The 24,506-nt window shown below is 51.3% G+C and overlaps 1 protein-coding gene across 1 annotated transcript; it reads right to left on the bottom strand.

The window, feature by feature from the left end:
• Positions 1 to 1,006: 1,006 nt before the first annotated feature.
• BOC (BOC cell adhesion associated, oncogene regulated) lies at positions 1,007 to 24,013 on the bottom strand. The gene is made up of 18 exons (XM_084226149.1): positions 23,924 to 24,013; positions 23,278 to 23,556; positions 15,471 to 15,617; positions 15,033 to 15,176; positions 14,320 to 14,613; positions 13,239 to 13,511; positions 12,391 to 12,689; positions 9,560 to 9,719; positions 8,872 to 8,982; positions 7,454 to 7,660; positions 6,449 to 6,630; positions 5,230 to 5,335; positions 4,926 to 5,048; positions 4,058 to 4,279; positions 3,446 to 3,672; positions 2,783 to 2,862; positions 1,958 to 2,151; positions 1,007 to 1,615 (listed from the first exon to the last, which is right to left on the bottom strand). The coding sequence occupies exons 1-18, from the start codon at positions 24,006 to 24,008 to the stop codon at positions 1,431 to 1,433; spliced, it is 3,318 nt and encodes a 1,105-aa protein (XP_084082275.1). The 5' UTR covers positions 24,009 to 24,013; the 3' UTR covers positions 1,007 to 1,430.
• Between the last annotated feature and the right edge of the window lie 493 nt (positions 24,014 to 24,506).

A 24,506-nucleotide genomic window follows, 5' to 3' on the forward strand; every position in this document is an offset into this window, starting at 1 on the left:
AAGTTCTCAAAAATGGTAAAAGAAGTCTGCCTCAAGCAAGCATTTGTTACTGCTGACCAGCAGTGGCCCTGCTCTGCTAACTGAGCTAGTTAGAGTCCAGGGACACACTACTGGCCAGGAGAAAGCAGAGAGGCCTTTCTCCTCAGGGAAGAACATGGCCTTTACTGGCAGGAGGAGGGTGTAACAATGCAAAGTCAGCCTGTAATTCCACTGGCCTGCACCAAGCTCTGTGTGTTTTCAGGTGTTGCTCTTTTTTGCCTCTTTCATTTGGTGCGGTGGCAGTATGTGATCATTTACAGCACATACCCTGCCTGATTGTGAAACCTTCCTTCATCCCCAGGCTGGAGGGGTTGTGTCCTTCCCATGCAAGGCTCCTGAGATGCTAATTTTTAATTGAATAAATTAAACAACCTCCAGCTGCTCTTGCTGTTCCTCCTCACTTCCCACCTCTTGCAACAGGTCTTTGTGTCTGTGTCTTGTGTACGCTCAGCAGGGCTCCAGCCATCTCCCAGCCAGGCACAAGAACTTCCTGCTGGTCCCAGCACAAGTGTGTGAATGGTACTTGGGCAGCCTACCTTTACGTGGGGTCCCTGCTGGGGGAATATATATACAAGAGTATACCTGGTGCTGGAAGCTCTTGGGCAGCTGCAGGTTGTGCCCTGGGAGGTAGGAAGTGCCTGGAGCCCCAGGCAAGGGCTGTCTGGCACCAATCCCTTGCCAAATGAAGGGCAAGGACATACAGTGCCAGCTGGGTAACCACATACCTAGAGACTCAGCTGGAGACAGGGAAAAAGACCCCAGACTCAGCATCACTAGTGTCTATTTGGAAAACTCTTTAATGCAGGAAAATGTCACCTTTCCCCAGATATCCTGCTTGCTGTATGTCTACAAGTGAAAAAGAAAAGGCTCATTCTGTGTGAGGAATCAGCTTAGAGCCAGGCACAGCAAAGACTAAAGCCTTTATTTTAGATGTTAAAGCGTGGATTTGTCTTTACAGATAGGCAGCTGCAGATGGCGTGTATGTGAAAGGTTGTTTAAGTTGATTAGGCAGAGTGCATAACTCCAGTCCATTCACAGGAGCGTGTTCCTGGAACAAACTTTCCTGTGGGGGAAAGGAAAAGACCTTTTGGGCAGCATTATTTGCTGTGAAACCCTCGCTGCAAGAGGGTGCTGGCAGCTCTGTTGGACCCGTGTCCTGCAGTGTCCCTTGTCCAGCTGTTTCCATCATGTGCCACTGAGAGCTGCTGCCTTGTTTCCTGGGTCCTCCTGTGACCTTGCTGAGGATGCCTTCTGTCTCCATAGCATTATAAAAGGCACATATACATCTATATACAAGTGCATAAATATATAAATAGGGGTGTTATACAAAAATAAATACCCTTTCTCTTTTTCTCTTTAGAATAAGTCTTTTGCAAAAGGCAGCTTGGTCCCTAGCTGGTGGGAGGATGAGTCTCTAAGGGTCTCAGTGGTGGAGGGCTGCTGTTCAGATGTCTTGGTAGGTCCTGACCCAAAGATGTGATCACCGGATTCTGGGCATGGAGATCCCCTCTGGACTGGCAGCAGTCTAGTCTTTCTACCTCTTCAACTGGCACTAGGCCTAAGCAGCAAGGGCTTCCTGAGGGGGAAAGGAGCAAGAAATTATTACAATACACACTGGAAAGAGAGATGCAGTGGGAGGTTTCAAGTCAACCAATCACTTTATGAGGAGGGGTACTCTGATCACAGAGGAAGATCTACATTCTGAAAGTCTGTGTGGGAATTCGATGCCATGATCACACAAAACAAGTTTGATCTGCACTACAGGGGTGGATCAATGGATTAGGTCCTAGGGAGATGGATTCATTGATTCATATCACTTGAATACAAGCCATCAGAAAGGCTCTGCAGTGAGATTTCCCCTCAACAGCAGCCTAAAATGATGAGATGAAGGAGGCATGGAGTTTTCCAAACCACTGACCTTGGTGGAAGAGGGTATCCCGTCGAGCATCCAGGCTAGGGCCTCCCACTTTGCTTCCTATCACTGGATGATGGAAGCCAATAAAGTGCTCTTGAAGGTGAGGACAATCATCTTGTGGCTGAAGAAGCTGGTGAGTGGAGTCATCTGGGAGACTGTAGAGGAAAGAGTTGTCTTCTGTTCTGGAGCTGGGCAATCTGGGGAAGCAGGCAAAGAGGTTTAGTGCTGTTTACAGATCTTTCCTCCTTGAAAGATATAACTCATGTCATGTGTCAGCCAGCTCATCAATGCTGTGACACGGAACATTCCTAAATGAAGGGAAGAGCAGAAATTGGGATCTACTTGTGGTATGGGAATGAGGCAATGTGAGACCTGGTATCTATGACCCAACAGCTGGTGAGTGCCACAGGAGCTGAGAGGAATAGTGCCTCACAGGGAGCATGGTAATGAAGGATGTCTGAACAGTGAGACACAAAGCACTCACGGCTGGACACCGGACAGATTCTGGGGCAGCTGTTTATCAGCATCAATCACACGTTTGCTTCTCTCATCCTGCTTTTCAGTCTCCCACTTAGAAACAGGAGGAGGAAAAGGGGACAGAGAGGAGTAGGTCTTGGCCACCTCTACAATTGAATTATTCCTTCCTGAAATCCTAAGAGGAATGAGTTGTGTGAAGAGAATTTAGACCAAGGTGTCCTAGTGTTGGAGCATGAATCTGTTTCTCAAGAGCTAGGACAAACAGGAGTGTATTGAGGGCAAGCCTTTGTGAGCATGTAGTCTTATGGGTCCCAGTTAGATTGTTCCACCCTCTCTCCCCCCAGGACTCACCTGGAGGGCTGGTAGTCTTGCTGGGCACTTCCATTCTGCAGCACTCTTGCCTGCAGCAAGGCGTTGGTCTCCTCATGTGACTGGAAGGAGAGAAGGGTTCTTAGCAGAGCACTGGCACACAGCAGCATTAAGAGGCAGGTGCTGATCTGTGAGTCAGAGCCCTGGGGCAGACCGCTGAGGCTCTTACAGCAGAAGGCAGAAAAAGCTGAAGCTGTTTCTTTTGCTACTGAGGGCAGTGAAACTGAGCACTGAAAAACTCACTTCACACTTACTGCTGAATGAGTGGGGGATAAGCAATTTATAGTCTCAGCTCCGGCACTGCCTCTTACCCTTTTACAGACAGAGTCCTCAGCACTGTCAGTCCCTGTGAGCTTTGCTCAGGGGAGACAGGAACTGTTCCCATAAGAGTTGCCTTTTCTCACTGCCTCCTCCATACTGAAGAGGCACCTGGCCCAAGAAAACACCCCTTCACCTGTGTTTTGGAGTCCTTCCTGTTCCCCCCCCGTCTCACTTCAGTACAAAGGGGAAATCTCTTTTAGGAAGCCAGCCTTGCCACTTCTACATGCTGCAAAGTGTGCCAGCCATGCCTGGAGAAGCCCTCTCACTGCAAGCGTGGCCTCCAGCTCATGACAAACCAGCTCTTGATTCCAGGTGAGGACTCACCTGTGGCATTTCATCGGGGCTGTAATCTTGGGGCTTGGTGCCTGCATACCCCACTCCTGCAGAGGTGCAGATGCCATTCAGATGTGCCCTGCTGGCATAGGGCTGCCCATTAACAAAGGGATGTCCATTGGCACGAGGAGCAGAGATGCCTCTCAGAGGCACCATGGTGTACTGGCAGGATGACACCAACAGCCCAGCTCCTGGGAAGCTCATGTCAATGGTTTGCTCTGCAGAGGGAAGGAAAAGAAAGTCTGAGGCAAAAATCAGAGGTAAAGTTAAGCTTGTTGAAGCTCAGCATGTATAGGGTTAGGCTGTCCTATGAGGCAACTATTTTGGCACCCAAAGCACTCTTGGAGATAAATGGTGAAAAGGAGCCCTTCCCCCTAGTCCCAAAGATTCCTTTGCAACAAGGCAAGCAGGACAAGGGGCAAACAGTGGCCTTTGTCTTTATGGGGTTCCACAGGACATCTGACACTTGCCCTCTGTCCATCCCTTCCCTGCTTCCCAGAACTCCCTCACATTTTGGGTATTTGATGCAACTACACCCCAGGTCAGATTTAATCCACAGGCAAACCATATCCTGTAAATCAGCCCCCGAGAAGCAACCCTTACTCTGCTTGGACCAAGCTCTCCAAAGGCAAAAGGGGATGAAAGCCACAATGAGGAGGACGATGGATCCCAGCACAACGCCTACAATCAAGTACGGCAAGTCGCTGGAACGGGCCACCATGGCTCCTGTCCCCAGGCCACTGTGCCCACCACTGAGTGGGGGACGCTGCTGGGGGGGCACTGTGGAGGGTGGAAGACGACCTGGCACACCAACAGACTTCCGAGCTGTGGAAGGAAGAGAGAATGTCAGAGACACGGCAGATGGCACAGCAGTCCAGGGACATTAATGCTGCTGTGGAGTGGCCAGACTTCTGTGGTGGCTTTAAAGAAGCACTCCTGGATGACAGGAATCCTAGGCTGATGCATATGGCAGTACAGACAAAGCCTCTGTGCTTGGCTCACAGTTCTGCCAGATCTGCTTGTGGACTGCTCAAGCAAAAGCAAATCCGAAACAGCTTCTCCAAAGCACATGCTTGGACTTAATGCTGTTCCTGTCATGACAGTGCAGCTGCTTTGAAGACAACACGGGGCCTGCTTCTAATGCAACATGGAGCTCAGCACAGCAAGGGACAGTGAGCCCTTCTACTTCCAGTCACCACCTATGTGATAGGAAAACAAAAAACTAAAGGTAACAGCTGCTCTGAGGGACAGCAATGGACTCTGCAAAAGGGGTGAGCGCAGACTGGGCACGCTGATCAATGGCATGGACAACCCTGTGTCTCTCTTCTCTCCAGTGCTGCCTCCACCACTTCACGGAAGCTTGCGTAATGTACTGTCAGGAAGGGATGGTTCCTGCCCTGCTGTGCTCTGACAGCTGCAGGCAGGGAAGGTGGCAGCTGTGCTCCCAGAGCTGCTCTGGGAATCCACTTACCTTTGGTTTCACAGATCATCACGTTGCTGAACTCGCTTTCACCTCCCTCATTGAAGCACTGCATCTTAATGTCATATGAGGTCTCTGGCTGCAGGTGGCTGATGGAGTGCCAGTACCGATCTCCTGTGGAGGAAACAAACACATGGAGCCTTAACTTCCTCAGGGAACAGGCAGTTGGCCCAGCTCTGCAGCAGTGCCTGGTAAAGCAGCCAAGACAGCCGTTGCCTTTTGTGCACAGGGCTCCTTTTGGCTGTGCTGTCTTCCAGCAGGGACCAGTGGTGGGACGAGTCTCTATTTCTCCTACCTTCTACCACGTCCTTCTTGTAGTCACTGTCATTGTCACTGTCAGTGGGGCGGTAGTAGATGTAAAATCCATGGATGGGAGTGTTGTTGTTGCTGGCTGGGATGTACTGCAGAGAAAGGGAGGGAGAGCAGAAATTAGCAGAGATGTCCATGCTTGTATTTTACTAGGTGAGGAGCAGCTGGGATAAATGGGATGGGACAGCAAGATAATCTAGCAGAGGGGCCTTCCTTGCATTGCCATTGGTTTGCACAATGAGGGCTTCCCTACAAAAGCTCAGTGCTACTTTCTGCTCTCAAGCTTTGCTTCTCACAGGTAACAGACAAGCTGTGAATCTGTGCCTGTCACTCCAGGCATCCAGTGCTCTGCTCCCTCTCAGCAGTCACAGGCCGTGATTCAAGAGAAAAAAATTCCTGAACAACAGTGACTCAGCTGGGCATAAGCAAGCACACCACCATCTTGACTTCGGTAGCCTCACGGCTTCCAGACAAACTGGGTCTTGCCATGAACTGGTCACTGCAGGAGCTTCGTGTTTCTGAAGACAGCTCTCTTCCTCCCCCACACCCAGGGCAGTACTGTCCCAGCTCTGTGTGTTCTTGCTGTCTTTCACCCAGTATTTTATCAGCTACTGTTTGAGTTTAAATGAACAGCAGTGCCCATCCTGCATTGTGGCAATTTCTGGCTAGAAGCAGCTAGGAGAGGAGAGCAGTGCATCCCTCTGAATAAGCTCTAAGCTGTTGAAAACACTCAGATCTGGGCTTTTTATCCAAAAGATCCTACCCACTCCTAAACATCCTCTGGAGTGGACTGCTGTAAGTGATTATCAACATTTAGGATTGTTACCCAGCAAATGAGAGTGAAGGACATATCTGCTGGAAAATACTAGGAGAAAGGAGGTGCTAATGGAACAAGCAGCCACTCCATGCACTGTTTAACTGTGCTTATTGAACAAAATGGCAGAGATCCCACGGTTATCCGCTGAAATCTTCCTGTATACAATGTGGATTCAGATGGAAAGGGTTTCCTAGGCTCTGTGACTTCTTGCCCTTCTATGTGTCCCAACCCCAGTCCTCCCTTGGTGGAGGCAGCTATTGGATCCTAGATCCATTTGTGCTGGTGACAAGCTCCAGCATGGTGACTTGGAGGATGTGTAAGCTGGGCAAGGAGCACCTGCACACCTGGTTCTTGCCCCTGCAGCGCTCTCCACCCCCACAAGCCCTACCATCCACTTGAGCATGATGGTGGTCTCGTTGATGGCATCCGTGAAGGTGATGTAGGGCCCGGCCACGGGGCGCTCGTAGACGCGGTTACTGTACCCAGACACCACGTACGGCCGAGACGCCGCGCTGGGCTCACTCTCTCCCAGGATGTTCAGCGCCCGGACACGGAATTTATAGGATGTGCCTATGGGAAAAATAGGAAATGAAACGGTTGCAGGAATTGAAGGTTTCCAAGATTTCTACTGTCAGCATGGCCCTGACTGTGAAGAGGGGCTACATCTCCAAAAGGCAGAGAGCCTACAGCAAGTTTGCTGTGGAAGTACAAACACTGAATGGCCACATTTCAGCCATGTCCTAGATGGAGCCTGCTTTTATTTACCTTCCCCAATTCCCGTCTGGATGGTCCAAAGGTCAGATAGCAGTTTTGGAAGGTGTGCAGGGCGTTAAGAAATGCCTGAAAGGATATCCTGACCTGAAAGCAGGTATGGAGATGTGTTCTTCTTCTACTCCATGGGAATTAAGTACATAAGCATCAGTTCAAAGCTCAAACCCTATGTAATTTTTACCCAAACTTCATTTTACTGATCTTTAGTTTGGGGTAGTTATGTTCTCCTCTTTAACTGTCCAGCTCTGTGCTGAAATCTTTTCTCATGTGAAGTGCAATGGGATTTGTGTGCCTATCTGTCTTGCCTGTGACTAAGGAAAGTTCTGTCCTGTCTTGTAAAAGGCAAAAGCAAATGCCTTTAGTAACTGTATCCTGTAATATCGAAAAACATGCCTAAGCCTCCCTGAGGGAGGGTCAAACCTATGCTGGTCTCTGCAGCTGGAGCAATAGGAGAAGCATCTGCAGCTTTTTCCCCACATACCTAGGGTAGGAGTCAGGGAAGCTTTGTTTTGTTCACGCATGCCACGGCTGAGCAGGATGTGACAGATGGTTAACCATCCTACAGGGACCCTGCAGCCTTCCTACAGACCTCCAGGAAGCAGGGAGGAGAGCACCTGCCTACCTTTCTCCAGGCCTGGGATTTCCACAGAGAGGCGAGAGGGAGGAATGTCACTGGTGGCCAGGACCCAGTCTCCCAACTTCTTCAATTTCTTGTACTCCACGCGGAAAGACTGGATGGGGAACCCACCATTCCCACGGGGGATCCAGGTCACATACACAGATGTCTCTGAGGCCATGGAGATGGTTGGACGGTCTGGTGCCTCTGGAGCTGCAAGGGACCCAGGAGGACATCAGGACACGAAACATATTCTTCTCACCCTGTCTGGAGGATCCTATGGCTCAGCAGTATGCAGGTGAAGGACTACCTGCACTGCACCTAGCCACATGCTCTGCAACTCCTGAATGCTCTTCATTAGAGCTGGCACCCCCAAACCCTCATGCCTTTCAGTTTCTGCCCACAAGCACCTTTTACTCCTGCTTGCATCTTGCTCCTTTTCCACTCCCAGCTCAAGTAGGATGATGCAAGATTTAAGGCGTGATCACCGATCATGGGAGGGAAAGCAGTGTGAGGGGTAGATGCAGGGCTGGAGACGGAACAAAAAGCCTGGGTGATGTGGAAGCAGTGAGCAGGGGGAGACAGATGCTGGGGACAACCAAGTGTAGGAGATGGAAACAAAAGAGACTGAGAAGGAACAGCTGAGAAGGAAATAAGGAAGAGTTCTGAACTGTGGAAATGCAATTTGACAGGAAAACAATCAAAAGATTGTTTTCCCGTCAAATTGCAAAGAGATGAATGGAGCCATGGATATGAAAATAAAGGCAACAAATGAATGAATATGGGGGAGAATGAAGAATTGGACCTCACAGGATTAGGATTGAAGGAGAGAATTTCACAGAAATTATAAAGGCAATAGTAATGATAGAGACAAGGTGGGAAACAACAAATTAGATTGACCTGTAAGGATCTATTTCTCCAGTGCAGCAAGACACCCAAATGGAGCACTCTGCACCTGTAGAATGGGAACTACTTGCCCCTAGCCAGGGCTTGGCTGAGAGAGGAGGACGCCAGGACATGCAGGAACTTGGTCCCCATTCCTCCCTCACACTCCATCAGCACCCACTGGTGCAGTGTAGTTTGTTGCTCCTGTGCCTCACACATTCACAGATTCCAAGACAGGGCTTTCTAAACCCTCTGTGTGGAACTCGGAAAAAGGCAGAGAGCTGCTGAGATGTCTTCGCATTAAAGGTGGGGCCAGGCAGTGGGATTTGCCTGCTCTCCAGGATTCACTGTCTGCCAAGGGCAGTAGCAGGGGTGTCCAAGAAGGACCTCTCCTTGCCAGAAACTAGAAACCACCCATCCTGCACTGCAGTCTTGATTTACTCAGACGAGACTTCAACCCCAGCATGGCCTGACCACTGCCACCCACAAGAGACCCAGCACCCCTCACCCTCCTGGTGCCAGTTCAGGGAGGGCCTTACGGGACAGACGGCTGTTGTCGGCCTGGTTACTGCTCTGGGTGCTTGTGCCTGGGTCATCCCTCTGGATCTGCTGCTCTTTGCTGGCAACAATCTCTGGTTTTGGGCGCCGGCCTGTGCAGAAGGGAGAGGTGGCATCAGTAACAGAGAGATGCACTCAGAATTAACTTTTGCTGCGATGAGGAAAGCAAATATTCCCAGACAGGATGTGGAGGTTAAGAACATCCTGGACTCTTAACAGCCCTAGGGCCTCAAAGCACTCAGCCTGCTGGCAGAAATAAAAGCTAAAGGGGCAGATTTGTTAATAATCCCCCTCAAATTTAATTTTCTACAACTTTTAATTGGCTGTCTTGAAGTGTTGCTAGATTTCTGTCCTCAGGCAGAAGTCAGATTAAACAACCTCTTGACATTTATGCTAGACACATTTTCTACAGTTCTGCAGGTGTTCAACTGAGACACCAAGGGAAGAAGGGACTTATTCCAACCCACACAGAGGATGGGTTGGAATTTTCCCCATCCTACCCTCCACTTTCCCTTCTGACAGTTGCTCCAAGCTGAGGACAGATGGGTTTCCAGAGCAGAAACACTCCCATTGTCCAAAGGCCGGTGCCTTGTGCCTCAGGGCTGGGACAGGAGGACCCCTCCCCTGACTGAGAGCGAAAGGGAGCCCAGGGAAAGGTCTGTCCTTTACCGGTGCGGAAGGTCACCATGGCTGTCTGTCCCTCGCCAGCACAGTTGTGAGCAGCCATCTCCACCTCGTAGAGGCTCCCAGGGTCCAGCCTGGTGAGGGTCAGGCGATGCTGCGAGGCTGGGACATCCCTCACAGCCCAGTTGTCCGAGGCGTTGGTGACCTGCTGAGAGACCAATGCAGGTGTTGCAGAGCTTGGGGCAGGCTGGTCTTCCTGCGGGCACTGAGCTCAGAAACTTTACTAGTAAGTTGTGTACCAACCACATTTACCTTCCCTTCCTTCTCTGCAAAGGAAGGAGATGTTTCTTGATTTTGCAAAGAAATTCAGGTATAAGCAGGACAACTCACCCAAGCCCCAGAGTGTTTTCTTGACCCCAGGGTTCAGCACCCCTGTTCTGTTCTCTGGTTCCCTTTGATACCACCACCCCTCTATCTGTGTATATCTCCAGAGCAGGCGTGGCCCCCAAAATGTAGTATTAGCCACAGGACTGAGCTGTTTTTGGAGCGAAATCTCTCCTGCATTCCAGCTGCTCATTTAGATACTGGCCATTTCTGTGGGATGAGGTACCCAGACACAACTTTGTTTTAATGAGTTTTATCCAGCCTCACCCCTGGCACTTTGGGGCTGAAATGAAGAACCATAATGCCAGAGCAAAGGTTTCTGCAGGGAAGAGACTGTGCATGGCCATAGCCCTCAGAAATGCTTGGAAACACATGGGTTTTTTTTGTGATACCCTGATGCCCCATGCAGAGGGGGAGGGAAGGTGGAACCTTCCTCCTTCTCCCCAGCTGCAAAGATAATATTTTTGCAGGCAAATAGGCAGGACACTGAAGTGACCCGGTGCCAAAAGGAGAATTAGTAATGCAGGCAACGCCACAGAACGGAAATGCCAAGACTCTGCTGTATCATTCATCTTCCCCAAGCATTTGACACTGACTGATTAATGCCTGCCTTGTTTTATTTTTATTCCTGAGCCTGCAAAGTTGTGAGGCCAAGGAGGGGAGCCCTAAAGGCTGCTAATATCCGGGAAAGGGAAAGAGAAATTCTTAAGAAACAAAAATAAGGGCTGCATGGCATCTGACTGCTTGCAGGCTGCTGAGAGTTTGGGGCAGTGTAGGAGCAGGGTAAAAAGAGACATTCAGAGACATTTTCTAGAGGAGAAGCAGAACGTTGCCCAGTACAAATGTAGGTCTCCTGTCAGTAGGTCTAACTTTCTTTACAGCCATCTTCTACACAAAGAGCCTTTTCTTTTGTTGCTAAATTGATTCCTTCCCTCTCCATACACATGCTTTTCCAGTCAGAAATGTCAAAACCAGTTCATTATGTAACTTGATCCTAAGGATCTTGGATAGAAAGAGACTCTTTTTAAACAAGTTTAAGGGTGATTGGGACTAATTCCTTTCCACACAATCCTTAAGCATCCCAAGAAAGAGTCTCCAGCTGAGAATTTGGACTACACTGAAAACATATTACTGCAAACTGCAGTGACCCATGGTAACCTTCACTGCCCCAGAGCCCCTTCCAGGTGAAGCGCTGAAAAACAAATCCAATATGGACAAACTCCAAGGCTGCAAGTCAGAATTGGTAGTTACATGATACACCACTGGAGAATAAATCTCTTCTTGGCAGACAACCAGAGCCAATAGTCTGGGGATCCTTTTGGCATCTTTGTTTTTTATTTAAGCTTGCCCTATTGTGTTCCTGTGCCGGCATCTTTTGCCTTTGTTTTAAAGGGCTCTTTACAGAGATGGTTAGCTGAAATAATCTTCTTAATTTTTTTTTAGGAAGAAATCAAGGATTGTAACAGTCTTCTCTTACACTATATTTTCACAAAAGCACACAATTCCAGGAAAATAGATACATATATTCACATGTATGTGAAAATGGTGCCTTGCAGTGGGTGGGAATCCAAAAACTGTGATCTGGCATGTTTCTGGAAATACTCAAACCCTCTGGGGTTTGAGGCAAAATCTGCCTCCCTACTGCAACTCCCTGCCTACCCTATGAAAGAAAAGCAGCAGACAAATAAATTCAAGCCTCTTTTTTCCACTTATCCCCAGCAAAATGGAAAGAGATACTTTAGACCTCAAAAGCAGAATTTTTTCCTCAACAATGCTTCACCATTTAAAGAAACTGCTGGGCTACAGCTGTGCATGCACTGTGTCCATGGTGCCGTGAGGCATCCCAGAGGGAGGAGCCCTTGGGCTCCAGCAGGATGTGGCCGTGCACCATGTGCTCACACTGTGCCACCTGCAAGCGATGTACTCCACAGCACACTGCCTTCCAGCTTCCAGAATAAATGTGGGGGATAAGGACCTTCCCAGAGGATTTAGCATGGCTATGACAGTTCTCTGCTGGCTCCTCACACTCACTGAGGCTAGGCACTTTGGTGCTGCTGAGCAGGACAGGCACATGCAACAGAGAGGCTGCTGCTCTGTGTCCTGCAGCCTGTTCAAGGCAGAGGTGTCCCCGTGGCTTGTGCCAAGACACGTCATTGTGTAGAACAAGTCATTGTGCAACCTGCCCTCAGGGCTTTCTACCTGTGCAAGCACACAACTGGGAATTGGGTGTGGAAGCTACTGGTGAAGTGTGTGCATGTGCCTTCTGCATACTTAGGCAGGCAGGCACTGCCACTGGGCTCTTCCTGGATAGCTCAGCAAACCTCCTGTCACAGCCTGCAGGCTGAGGCTGCAGCTCAGGAGGTCCCACTAACCAGTGCCACCAGTGAGCGATGGCTGCCCCTGCCCACGAAGCATGAAACACGTGGTGAGGCTGCCACCCCACCCATGGAATGGTGCAGAAGGAAGATGGGAGCAGGGCAAAACAGCGATACCTTGCGATGCTTCACCACGTAATAGAGGATGGGGCCTCTGCTGTCAGGCCGGGGTCTCCACACCAGGTCGTAGCTGTCTGTCTTGGATGTTCGTGGAGAACTGAGGATGATGGGGGCTTCCGCTGGAGTCACCAGCTCCTTGTTGGCTGCACACTGCGGAGATGCTGCTAGAGGGGTTGTCCCAGGCTTTGGCAGTCCAGCTGTATCCAAGGGCAGCTTTAAGGCGCTGTCCCTGGAAGGTGGTGTTGGAGGTTGAGCCGAGTCCAGCTGGGCATCTCGCCCAGGGTTGACTGGAGCTCCTGGAAGACAAGGTGCCACAGCAGGGTAAATGCCCATCCCAGTCTGTGGTTAAGGCAGAGCTGTGAGCCCCTTGTGTGGTGCTGCCTGCTGTACCACTCAAAAAGGTATTGTCAACAATCCCTCCTTTCCCTGCTATAAACCACAGTGTTCCCTGTCTCTCTACAGTCCCTTTTACCCTGTGTAAGTTCAACAGGGTCCAAGGAATCAGCTGGTACATCTCCTACCCCAGGTAAACTCAGTTTTTAAGCTCTTGCTCAGTGCAAGTTCAGAGGCAGAGCTAAGCCATGGGGTGAAGCACTACACCCAGATGTCTTGTGTCTCTTGTGTAGAGATCACCCAAATGAGCACTCATGGCCCTGCCCTTAGAAGCAAAACTGGTGTCATGTGTTCCCACAGGGAGATATGGAGACCTCAGGCAGAGCAGCACTTGCAGCAGGTTAAATAGGAAGTAGGGCCAACACCCCAACTTTCTTCCCCTGCTTCCCCTGTCCTTGTCCTGTCTGTTAGACTGTGACTGAATGGACACGACTTTGGGGAGAGCGGCTTACCCGGGCCGGCTGTCCTCAGCTGCACCATGGCTTGGGCGCTGCCCACCTCGTTCTCAGCCATGCACTGGTAGATGCCCTCGTCCTCGGGCCCCACGCTGAGCAGCCGCAGCGCCCGGCGCGACAGCCGCAGCCGGTGGCTGCCTGACAGCGGCACCGCGTTGCGCAGCCACATCACCGAGGGCTGCGGGTTCCCTCGCACCTTGCACGTGAACTTGGCACTCTGGCCCCAGGGAATGATCTGCTGGGATAGCTCCATGGTGACCTCCGGGGGTTCTGTGCGAGGAACAAACACAGACTGTTGAGCGTCACTTGGCTGGGAGCACGGCATGGTCATGGCTTTGTGTTTTCCTTTTTGGGAGGGATGAGAGCAGAGTGATGGATCGTTTCCTACCCTGAAGTCCCACTCCCTTTGTGGGGGCCCACATGGGTCTGCTTCAATGCCCCTCCCCTTCAGCATCCACATAAACTGCAAAGGGAGGTAGCCCAAGGCCATCTGCCCTCTCACATGACGTCAGACATCTACAAGTCCCATTTTTCTGAGCTGAAATGCTACTCTGCAAAGATTGTGCTTGTGCCACAACACCACATTGGCACCTGATGAAATGCAATCTGTGAAACATGAGCTTAATCTCTCTAAAAACTGTGAGACTGGGAAATATGTGTGGTAGAAATATCTAAGGTGTAGTATCCCTTACATTTTCTACTCCACAGAGAGCTTCCCTATAACAGAACAAAAACCAGAACAAAACAGAGACACTCCAATGTCTTCCTTATGCCAATGTCTAAAAAGCAACCAGGCTTCCACGAGAAAGTATTAGAACAAAAGCAGTGCCACAAATGACAGAAGGGCTTCTGCAGAGGAATCCATCATCTCCAGCCCATGGTGGAAGCCAAGAAGGAGGAACTACTGCCCTCAAGAAAGAATTAGTCTGGTCTCCTGGAAACTGGAACCACAAGCAGGGTTTGCATTACATTGTGGTTTGTCCAAGGAGAGGAAGAGTGCTTCAGTGCTAGTATCTTCCCCTAGAAGAAGATGAGATGTCCAAGCCCTTCTTGAAACAATGGCTCCAGCAGCACTCACCAAACACCTGCACGTTGTAGAAGATGAACGCAGCCCCGGCCTCCCCAACACCATTGTCAGCCGTGCAACTGTAGGTGCCTGAGTCTTCCTCGCTCGTGGGGTCGATCAGGAGGTTGCTGAGCAGGAAGCGTGTTTTGTTGTAGGCGGAGACACCAGAGCCATCCTTGGCCCAGGTGACCCGCGGCGGGGGGATCCCGCTGGCCACGCACTCCAGAATCAGGCTCTGACCCTTGGTGACAATGATGGTCTGAGCCTCAGGAGGGTAAATTATCCGGGCTGCTTCCGCTGTGGAGCCTGGGGAGGAGAAAGGGAGGAAGGAGGTGCATGGGAAGGAAGGTGGATGGTGGGAGAGCACCCTGTGCAGTGGGTAAGTAGGGACAGTGGTAGGGCACGCTGTTTTCCTGTGCTGGGATGGGTAAATGGCAATGCAGGACCAGAGGGACATTCTGTAACGGTTCTGTGCACACAGCAAAGCCATCTTGCCAAAGGGCTAAGGGCCTTTACCCACCCACCACAAAGAACAAATCCTAAGGAAGCATGGCAATCCCAGGGCTGCATACACATACTCCAGGAGCAGAACTTGGGGCCTTCCGCTGCTGGAAAGGAGTTTTCTCAGCAATTGATAATAGTTCACACAGAAAACCAGCTGCACCAGATAGGACTGATCAGTGTCCCCAGAGCTGGAGATGTGCAGTGAAGGGAGAATGGCTTACGTCTCACACGGAGCCTCTCACTGGAGACTGAAGTTTTCACCTCCTGTGTCACGGGGTTGTAGGCAGCACATTTATAAGTCCCCTCATCCTCCTGACTGGCATTAACGATCTGAAGGTTTCCAGATGGCATAATAAGATAATTGTCTGTAGAGAGAGAAGAGAAAGTGGCACATGGTCACAAGATATGCTCCTGTCCAGCCTCCTGGAACACATGCAGTGTCCTGAAGAAAAGGCGGACAAGGGGGAAAGAAAAAACCATGATGTCGCAGGCAGCATGGACATCAGGGAGACCATGCCAGGGACCCTGAAGTAACTTATGCTCAGACAGGTGGCAAAGGGACAAGGAGGCAGCAGGTAGAGATAGCTACTGCTGGTAAGGAATGGTGAAACCGAGGGTCCTGTGGCAGAACCTGTCGGGACAGACGCCTGTGCACTCACCTCGGGAGGCCTCCAGCCACTCCTGCTTCACACTGTAGCGGACCTGAGCCTTGGGATGACTTTCGGGCAGGTCACAGGCAATCACAGCTGTGTTCCCTTCATCCACCTCGATCACATGCTGGCCATCAAACTTGAAATCTTTGAGATCTGCAAAGAGAGCAGAAGACAAGGCATCTCAGTAGCTAGCTAAACATCTCAGTGTCAGCTCATCCTCTCCCCATGAACTCGGGGCTGTTTCCTCATGGTGCCTGCAGAGGACCTCTCTGACCCCAGCAGCTAGGGAAACTGGCTTCCTCTCACGACTTTTCCCCCCCCTTCCTTTTTCCTACAAAATGAATAATTTAAAACACAGCTTCTGGAGAAACCACCTGCTCCAGGGCTGGGAAACTGGGCGTGAAAAATCCTGGCCTGAGAGTAAAAAATAAGCCAACTTATTGCAGCACTGATGGGCAGCCAAAAATGGTCCTTCTGCTGCCTGCTATTTCACACATGGCTGCTGTCCTGCTACTGAGAAGCCGACTTTGTAGTCATAACTCCAGGAGCCCAGCCTGCTTAAAGGGTGTAGAGATGCCAGGTAGGAGGAAGTGTGTGATGCTCCCTGAGCTCCTCCCACACCTGAGAAATCATTGTCTCTGCTCCAGGCACTCTTGCTCCCATCAAATATCTTGCAGCTGGAAGTTGGTTAACCACAACGCTTCACGTGTGCCCAAGATCCAGTTAAAAGAACAGGGACTTGCAAGGAAAACCAGCTGCTCCTCTACATGGCACAGCTGCTCCTTCCCTAAAGCAGCTGTGAAAACTCTGTCCCACCACATCCCTCTGCCCATGCTGTGATGGGAGTTCCCACCCTGGCTGGGCTGATGTGGGCAGCAGGACTGGAAGCACAGGAACTAAGAAGAAGGGGTACCTAAATTTTTGTTTTCTTTTCCCTGTTTTTTATAAAGAAGGAGGAGAGGACTGCAGTGAAATCCCACAGATCTGGAAGGGCAGGGAGCATGCCAACCTGGCCCCACCAAACTTTTCAGAGAAAACTGGTTTCCACCTCTCTGGGCGTGATGGCAAATCCTGCCGACGCACTGCAAGCTTGAAGTTTGTCTCAGACACCTGTGCTGTGAAGGAGGAGGTTTTGTGCCAGGAAAAAAAGTCCCTCATGTGCATTTCTAAAATGCTGTATACACCAGCCCAGGTGTTTTCACCACTACGGAAAACAGCACATCCCGCAGTTGGTTGCTCTCACAGGTGACAGGTCACACTGTCATATCAAGGCTCAGGTTGGTGCCTCTTCCCAGGATCCAGGGCTAATAGATCTCCTGAATGCCATGCCACTAATTCTGGATCAGGCCACACTTCCTTTGCAAAACCCCACTCTAATGCTGTGCGCTGTATCTACAGCCACAGCATGGCCACGTGCTGTCGACAGCTCCCTCACCCCCAGAAACCCATCCCAGGACGTGGCACCCATGACCTCGGGCAGTTTGGAGGCCAGGGGGCAGCAGGAGGGCTGGCGGCGGGCGGGCGGCCGGCAGCCTCCCTTGGCAGCCCCAGCCGGCAGAAAAATGTGGGGCTTGTTCTCTGGGAAATGCAGCAGCGTTCCAAGAGCAAAAGACAACTCTGGCTCCAAGCTTCTCCCACCCACAGTCATGGAAAAGTGACATGAAATTTCTCAAGCAGACTTTCTGATTAAAGCAAGATCCTTTATGGAGTTTAAATAAAAACCAGCTCTCTTGGCAAGGCATCGAGAAAGCCTCCCCGAGCGCGGTGCGGAGGGGCTGTCGGGTGGCTGCTGGGGGAGCCAGCGGTCCCGGGCCCAGATCTGAGGGAAGGGGAGGAGGTTGAAAAGAAAAGGGGAGGTTTTGCAATGTCATAAAAATGATTTGCAATGAACATGCTTAATACTTCTGGAATTTCTTGGCATTGTTCAATTAAAAAAAATAATAAAAAGAAGGGATACGGGTGAACTTCAGAAATGTGATTAATCCTTTAAGACAAGCTGAGGAGGAGAGCCATGTTTCCATTGGATATTAAAGCCAGATGAAAGTTAACTCTTAACTTGTGCAAAGCTGGCAGTGCCTCATGCTCCTCCTCCAACGAAAGTTACTGCTGGGGCAGGGAATGATGATGGATATTTTCTCCTCTTTGCTTTTATATTTGATCAAGGAATAAAATAGTGACAGCCACAGAAATGGCAAGAGGTGGAGAAGTGGCGAAAGCCCAGGGTCTGCCTGCCCACATTGCGCATGTTTCACCGATCAACAAAATATAAACGAGCATCAGGAAAATTAATGTGTGCCTTGGTGGTCTGGATTCATCACAGCCAAATTAAGAGTTTGGAGCCAAGGCATAGGCTCCAGCAATGCTGGCAGGGATCTGCACACACACACTTACACGAGCACGTGTACATGCACACACAGCCTGAGGAGAAGAAGGGGCCCAAGAGCCTGGAAAAAGAGCAGACCCAAGGTCCTGGCATAGCAGATCCATCTTGAAGATGGAAAATTATGACCCTGTGCCAGGGCACCCCCTGGGATGACTGTGGGCTGGGCAGACATGGGGGCCTCGCACAAGCAGCCCCCCAGATGGTGGCTCAGCCCACCTCTCACAGCTGTGGGTGGTGCAGCCCCACAGGAGGGAGCTGCAGCTCCTCCTGGCTTCCCCTGAGCCCAGAAGTGAGTGACAAGGGGTGAAACTGTAGACAAAGGGGGAAAGAACAGAAGAAAGTGAGGGATCCTGGGGTGGCTGGGGGAGCAAGAACCAGGTGCCTCTGGAGAAGCAGAGTGAAACTGGCAGGGGAGAGGGAAAAAATAGCAGAACTGGGACAAACTACTTTCTTATATGCGAAGTGTAAAAGCTTCCTGCCAAACTACTCTCCTAAACTCCTGCTTCCCCACAGAGAACTAGACTGGTTTATTTGCCAGTGGATTCTGGCCACAGGAGATCTCATTTGCCCTGCTCACCACTGGTATGGGCATGTAGAGCCATCCTTTAGGGCCAATGGGTCAGCCAGAGCTGGTGAGGGGGTGGTCAGGGTCACCCCTGTCCCCTCTGTGCATGGGACAAGCTCCCCCACACACATCCTGTTGCATTTGGCCCCAGCATAGCAAAACAGAGGGCACAGTGCCAAGCTGGGACAACCAGCTTCATCTTGGGTGTTCAAACAAGCTGCCCCTGAGTTGTGGGGGGACCATGCATGTCCCCCCCAAGCAGGGAGGGCTGGAGGACAGGATCCATGCCAGGGGGATATGCAGCACTTGCCCCTTCAGCTGTGCAGCCAGCAGCAGCCAGGCCCCACATCTAACACGCAATTTGCACCAGAGTCTAACAACCACTGCAGCTGGGAGAAACCACATCCCCTCTCGCTGGCTGGGTTTTCCTTCTCATATGGCAGCACCCAGCGTGCCAGCCCATGTTCTTGTCCTTAAAAGACACGCCTGACCACAGTGAAGCAAGTCCTCTTCCACCAGCCATTGTCCGGGAGGTGCTGCGGACAGACAGACAGAGCACTGCCAATCCTAGCCGTGATGGGATAAGAGGGCTTCCCCCCCCTTTTTTTGTTTAGGAGGTAGTGCAACCAAAGGCCATTGCTTATGTCCATCTGCAGCCGGCTCCAAGGCATGATGGGGTGAACCGGGGTGCAGCCCTGCAGCCAACTGTGCTGCTGTCACTGGGGAGGGAAACCAGCTGACTCCCAGGGCTGGGGGCCAAGCAACGAGGCAGGCGAGACAGAGACGATTAAATGAATGGGAGACCATAAATAAATCTGAAGAAGCAATAGTAAATTAAATGATGGCCCCAAGGTAAAAGTTCTCCCTGCCATGGGGAAGAGTGAAAGAGGAAAGGGAGGGAAGGGGAATAGGCAGGAATAGGGTCCTCCAACCTGGGGGCAGGCACCTTCCACTGTTTCCCCCTCAGCTGTGAGAGCAGCCTAGGGCTATGGCTCTCACTCCCCATCCAGCCAGCACCACAGGAGCCTGGGCACTGGCGCTGTCATCACCAGATTCCTCCCACCCTGCTGAGACAGGCACGGCCCCACAGACTCCTGCCTACTCACACCCCCCCCAGCACATCTCCCCCACCCTGGGCCCATCTCACAGTCCTCATGCCACACCTCCAATGGTTCACAAAACACCACCTGTGTTTTCTTTCTCTCCCCTTCTCACACTGCCTCTGCCCCTGAGACCAGAGCCCCTGTGCCTGTTCTGCATATGCTTTTCCAACAGGCAGCTATCCTCTTCCCTCCCTCCCTCCCTCCCACCACTGCCTTTGGGGAGTATCTGCGGGGAGGCCCTGGTGAAGGAAAATGGATGGGGCTGTCTTCAGAAAGCAGCTGCAAATTCCTGGGGGATGCCCGGCCCGACCCCATGCAAGGTCACTGCCCACAAGCTCCACAGGCTGAGGCCCAGCTTCCCACACGTGCTGCCACAAGGCCAAGGACTGACCTCACCCGTGGCACCAATGCAGGGAACAGGGTAACGAGCCACCCTTGCCCACTGCATTCCCAGGACACAGGTACCTGCAATCCCACACTCCCGGCCACAGAGATACTGGAACGGGTGGAGTTTTTTTGCTGCACCCCTCATCTATTTTTCTGTTTTGTTTTCAAATATCATGTCTATCCAGGTCAGGCTTGCTGCTGTGTTTGATGCCCTGATTTTCTATGCATACAGATGCGTTCTGGGAGTTACACAGCTCTCGCTACCTCTGCTCATCAGCCTTGCTCCAGCCCTGCACTTCAGTTACCCCTGTGAGCTCCACGAAGAGCTCTTGACCTTCCAAGCCTCAGGCTGTTACAGAGCCAGCCCTCAGCACCACGTACAAGTCCCTGGTGGAATCACTCGGCCCCACCAGAGCCCACTGCTGCAGTGCCTTTTACACACAGCACCTCTACCCAGGAGAGGGGCTGGGGCACAGTGTTCCGGCAGGATGGCAACTTTGCCACCTAGAATCAGAGAAAATTTCTTTCTTCTTTGCAGCTGTCATTTATATGAAGACTTAAAGCCTGCTTTGGAAAACCAGGGATGCTCCTGTTTTATCCATACAAGCTGTCCCAGACTGCAGTGCTGCCCTGGGGCCTGCAGGGCTGATCTTGTGCACCGCACTGATCAGCAGGTGTGACTTGCAGTGACCTGCACTGATATGCCATGGGCTGCCAAGGCTGTGTGGATCTCCAGTTCAGCTCTAACTGGACTAATGGTGCCCAAGTAACGCCTGAAGTGCTGCTCCCTTTGTCACTTCATTAAATCTTTCTCTTCTGCAAATCCCTCCTCCCTCCACCTCTTGGATATGCAACAGCTATTTTATCTCTGCTGGAGAAATTAAATGCAAGTTTCAACCAGCACTCTGAGCCAGGGGGAAGAGAGATGGCCTTGGCATCACTCTCATCGGCGCAGATGAGAGAAGGAGGTGTGAGTCCCAGGGCTACACCGTGGCTGCCAGCACTGCAGTGATGCTTATCTGCTTGCTGACTGTCAGCAATGCACAGCAGGCCCCAGGGGACAGGGCACACAGAGCCTGGGGCATTCCAAACTGCTTCCTTCAAACAAGGCCCAAAGAAAGGAGGGGAAATAGCCTAAAAGGTGGCCAGACAATTTTACCTACACTCCTCAAAACCTAGCAAGTCACTTCTTCCAATGACTCCAGGTCCTCTTCCAAAATAAACCTAAACCTTGAAAATATTTCCATCGTCCTCCTTCCCCCCACTGCTTTCATTCACACATTCCAGTTTCACTTTCCCCCTGCCACCCCAGAATAATTTTTGGATGGAACTAAGACTTTCAGGGAATTTTCTTTCAGCCCTCAAGCTTATCTGGAGGAGACTTATCAACTGCAAGCTGACCTGCCAGGGGCTTTCCTCTCACCATGGTTGCCACTGAATCAGCTCTGACAAAGGTCCTGTAGAGGTGGTCTGGAGCAGGAGAGAAAGCCTCGGGCACACCTGCTACCACAACTTTCAAACTCAAACCCACCACCAAGTGGTGCTCCCTGTTCTTTCAGAGCAACACCACTCTTGCAAGCAGACTCCAGCTCATGAACACGAGACTGCTTATTTGAGCCCTTCCAGAAGGTTCTCCTCCCACACCTTCAGTCCCACACCTTCACTGGGATGCCCTATCTCTCTCTTCACCCACTGACTGCTGTATCTTCCCCATCTGGGTGCTCTCTATCACCCGAGGCTATCCAGGTGTGTGGGATGCAGCGTCTGCCATCCCCAGCTACCCCTGAGGATGAGGGACCCGTGCAGCACAGCACAGCACAGCACAGCACAAGGGTTTTACACAATGGATTGACTGCTTGATCATCCAACCTCTGGCTCCAGCTTCACTGAGTGGTGCTCCTGACTTCCTCTCAGAAGTGCGTTTGCCACGACAGGGACCACAGCAATGGCCAAGCCCTTCTCTTTTGCATGCACATCCCTAGCTGCAATCCAGTAGGCAAAGGTGATTTGGCTCCTGGAGAGGGCTGATGTACTATTCAGAGGCTTTTACTTGTCCTGAAGGACATGGTGGGGCCTTCTGGTGCCTTAGGACCTGTCCCCCATCCACCTCAGATAGGTCAGACATACTTTTCCCAGGAGACAGAGCTGGTGGTAGTGGGCTGGGATGTGAGTGAAAAAAGAAAAGGAGATCAGCTAAGCAGGAGCTGATCAGGCTGAGGAGCTGTGCACACCCTACTCTCCTAAATTCAAACCATGCCCTTGGTAATCCCATCCACCTCTCCCCTCCTCTCCTTCTCTCTATCAGGCCACCAGCACACACAGCCCCCTTTCTGCTCTGGAATGTGTTCTCCGAAACTTAATCTCAGCATGGGGCTCAGGCCAAATCCCCCACCAGATTCGGCCCGTGACAACCCCCTCCCACCCTGCCTTGGAGTTCAGCAACTCTCTCCTTGCTTTCCCTGGGCTCCTCCTCCTCCTCCCACCCTGCCTGGCTTAAACATTTCACTCCTGATTAATGAATCAGTGACAAGCCAATAGTTCTTGGCTTTAAAGAAAAGCCAGGCCCCACTTTGCACAAACATCTTCACATCTTCATTTTCTTAAGACTTAGCCCCAAACTCCCTTTTCCTGGGAAAGATGAAGCCCTTTCTACACTCAGGGACTGTCACTGCAAGGCAATGGCAGCCTCCTCTGCACACACTTGCTCCACCAAACACTGTATGGATTTCTGAGAAGCTGGGGCTCTCCACTGCTCTTTCTCACATGCATCCACATACAATCCCTTCTGGCCAAATACATACAACATCTGGCCCAAACCAGGCGCTTGTAAGAAAAACGGCCCACCTAAGACACCTCTGGCCATGCACATGTCTCCCAATGCCAGAGGGCAGCAGTGAGGAGCATGTAAGCTCAAGGATAGAAGCAAAGTCCTTGCTCAGAGCTGTGTCTCAGAAGGCAGTAAAACTTAGCACACACTGACCCTGTGCTGGCAGCAGTCCTGCAGCAGCCCCAGCAGCAGTTGGGCCATCAGCTCCAGCAGGTACTATTTATAAACTCCATCAATAAGTCAGGAACCAGAGGAGGCAGCCTGACTGTCAGGAAACCAAACCTCACAGCTCAGGTATTCCCTGGTCTTGCAAAAACTTCTCCCTGCAGGACAGATCTGCAGCCTACAACACAGGAGGAGGACAGCTTGAGTCAGACTGGGCCACACCATGTCAGCCAGTCCACAATCAAAAATGCTACAAAAGGGCCTATGCCAAAGGAGCCATCCCTTGATGCCAGCATGAGCAAGCAAGAATGGATGAGCCTCTCAAGACGTGTGAGCGATGGCCCAAGCAAAGCAGGGGCTGTTGGAGAAGCAAAGCTACTCACTAGCCAAGGTGACCACTGCAGGGACACTGGCAATGACTCCTTCAGGCACACGAGCAATGCACTGGTAGCGCCCCACAGTGCGGTTGTTGAGAGCCGCGATGATGAGCTTCCCTCGCTCCACGTGGATACCCAGCACCTCGTCTGATCCAGCCAGCTCCTTCCCATTCAGTCTCCAGCTGAGGTTCACTCGTGGGGGGTCCACCACACACCCCAGGCTGACTGGGCCTCCAAGTTTTTGGACAATAGAAGCAGGTTGCACTGTGACCTGCAGAGATTCACCTGCACAGAGGCAAAAAACAGGAATAAGAAAGCTCTGTGAGACTCAGCAATAGAATGAACAGAGAAAAAAGCTGCAGTGCTGTATTATTTGCATTCCCAATGGCCTCTCCTTGTGTTGCACCATCCCCTGGACTCCTCATACACCCACCCTAATTTTTAGAGATGAACCCCAGCCCCATTTCTTCCTGGCACTCCCTGAGAGAAACGTTCGACTCCAAATGTATCCTCTTCTGTAAGAGGGTTTGAACCTGGACCTTTGATCAAGGCTACTCAGGGAACAGCAGAGAGAGAAAACTTCTTTGTCCGTGAGGCATGGCTACGCTAAGCAGCATTGAGGCAGACCAGAATGGTAAGAAGAGACACTCACTCAGTTTGGCAAAACAGCTGGCAGCTGCAAGCACGAGGCAAGGGATGGGGGACATGGGCCTCTTCCTTCCACGTGTCATTGCCATCCCATGCGGTGTGACCTGGGGTGCCCAGGGAAGGGTCCCATAAGCTGCCTCAGGGGATGCAGTGGATTTGTGGCAGTGGATTCCTGTGGATGACAAGAGACATGATGGATGAAACCCTCCGGCTTCCCTCTGCTTTCCAGGCCTGCCTGGCTTCTCTACCAACATCTCTGAACTGCCACAGATTCACCAAGCCAGTGGCCCGAGGAAACTACAGATGCTGATGCAAGCATTTCTCTTCTCCAGCCTCTCCCTGAGGCACAGTTGGGAGTCTTCCAAGACATCCCATCCTCAGTACACATGCACATACAGACACACAGTCCCCTTCCCCATTTCATACTTGGCACAGTGAATGACAGTGATGCACACTGAGCAATTTTCAGGAGCAAAACACAAACATTTCCACCAAAGTGTCAAGGGAAGATATCCACTGAGTGTTGCTGCCACTTCTTGCTATGTCTGGAATATATTCTATTTTGAACACTAAAGTAAATGAGCAGT

This window comes from Fringilla coelebs (genome assembly GCF_963513975.1).
Source record: "Fringilla coelebs genome assembly, chromosome: 2".
NCBI lineage: Eukaryota > Metazoa > Chordata > Aves > Passeriformes > Fringillidae > Fringilla > Fringilla coelebs.

Bases quoted from the DNA above. Each gene is read 5' to 3' on its own strand.
- BOC (XM_084226149.1), bottom strand. From the start codon at position 24,008: ATGGCAATGACACGTGGAAGGAAGAGGCCCATGTCCCCCATCCCTTGC. The intron at 23,557-23,923 runs GTGAGTGTCTCT...GCCTCTGTGCAG, and splicing joins CAGCTGTTTTGCCAAACTGA to GTGAATCTCTGCAGGTCACA. The intron at 6,631-7,453 runs GTAGGCAGGTGC...TTTTTCCCATAG, and splicing joins AATCCCAGGCCTGGAGAAAG to GCACATCCTATAAATTCCGT.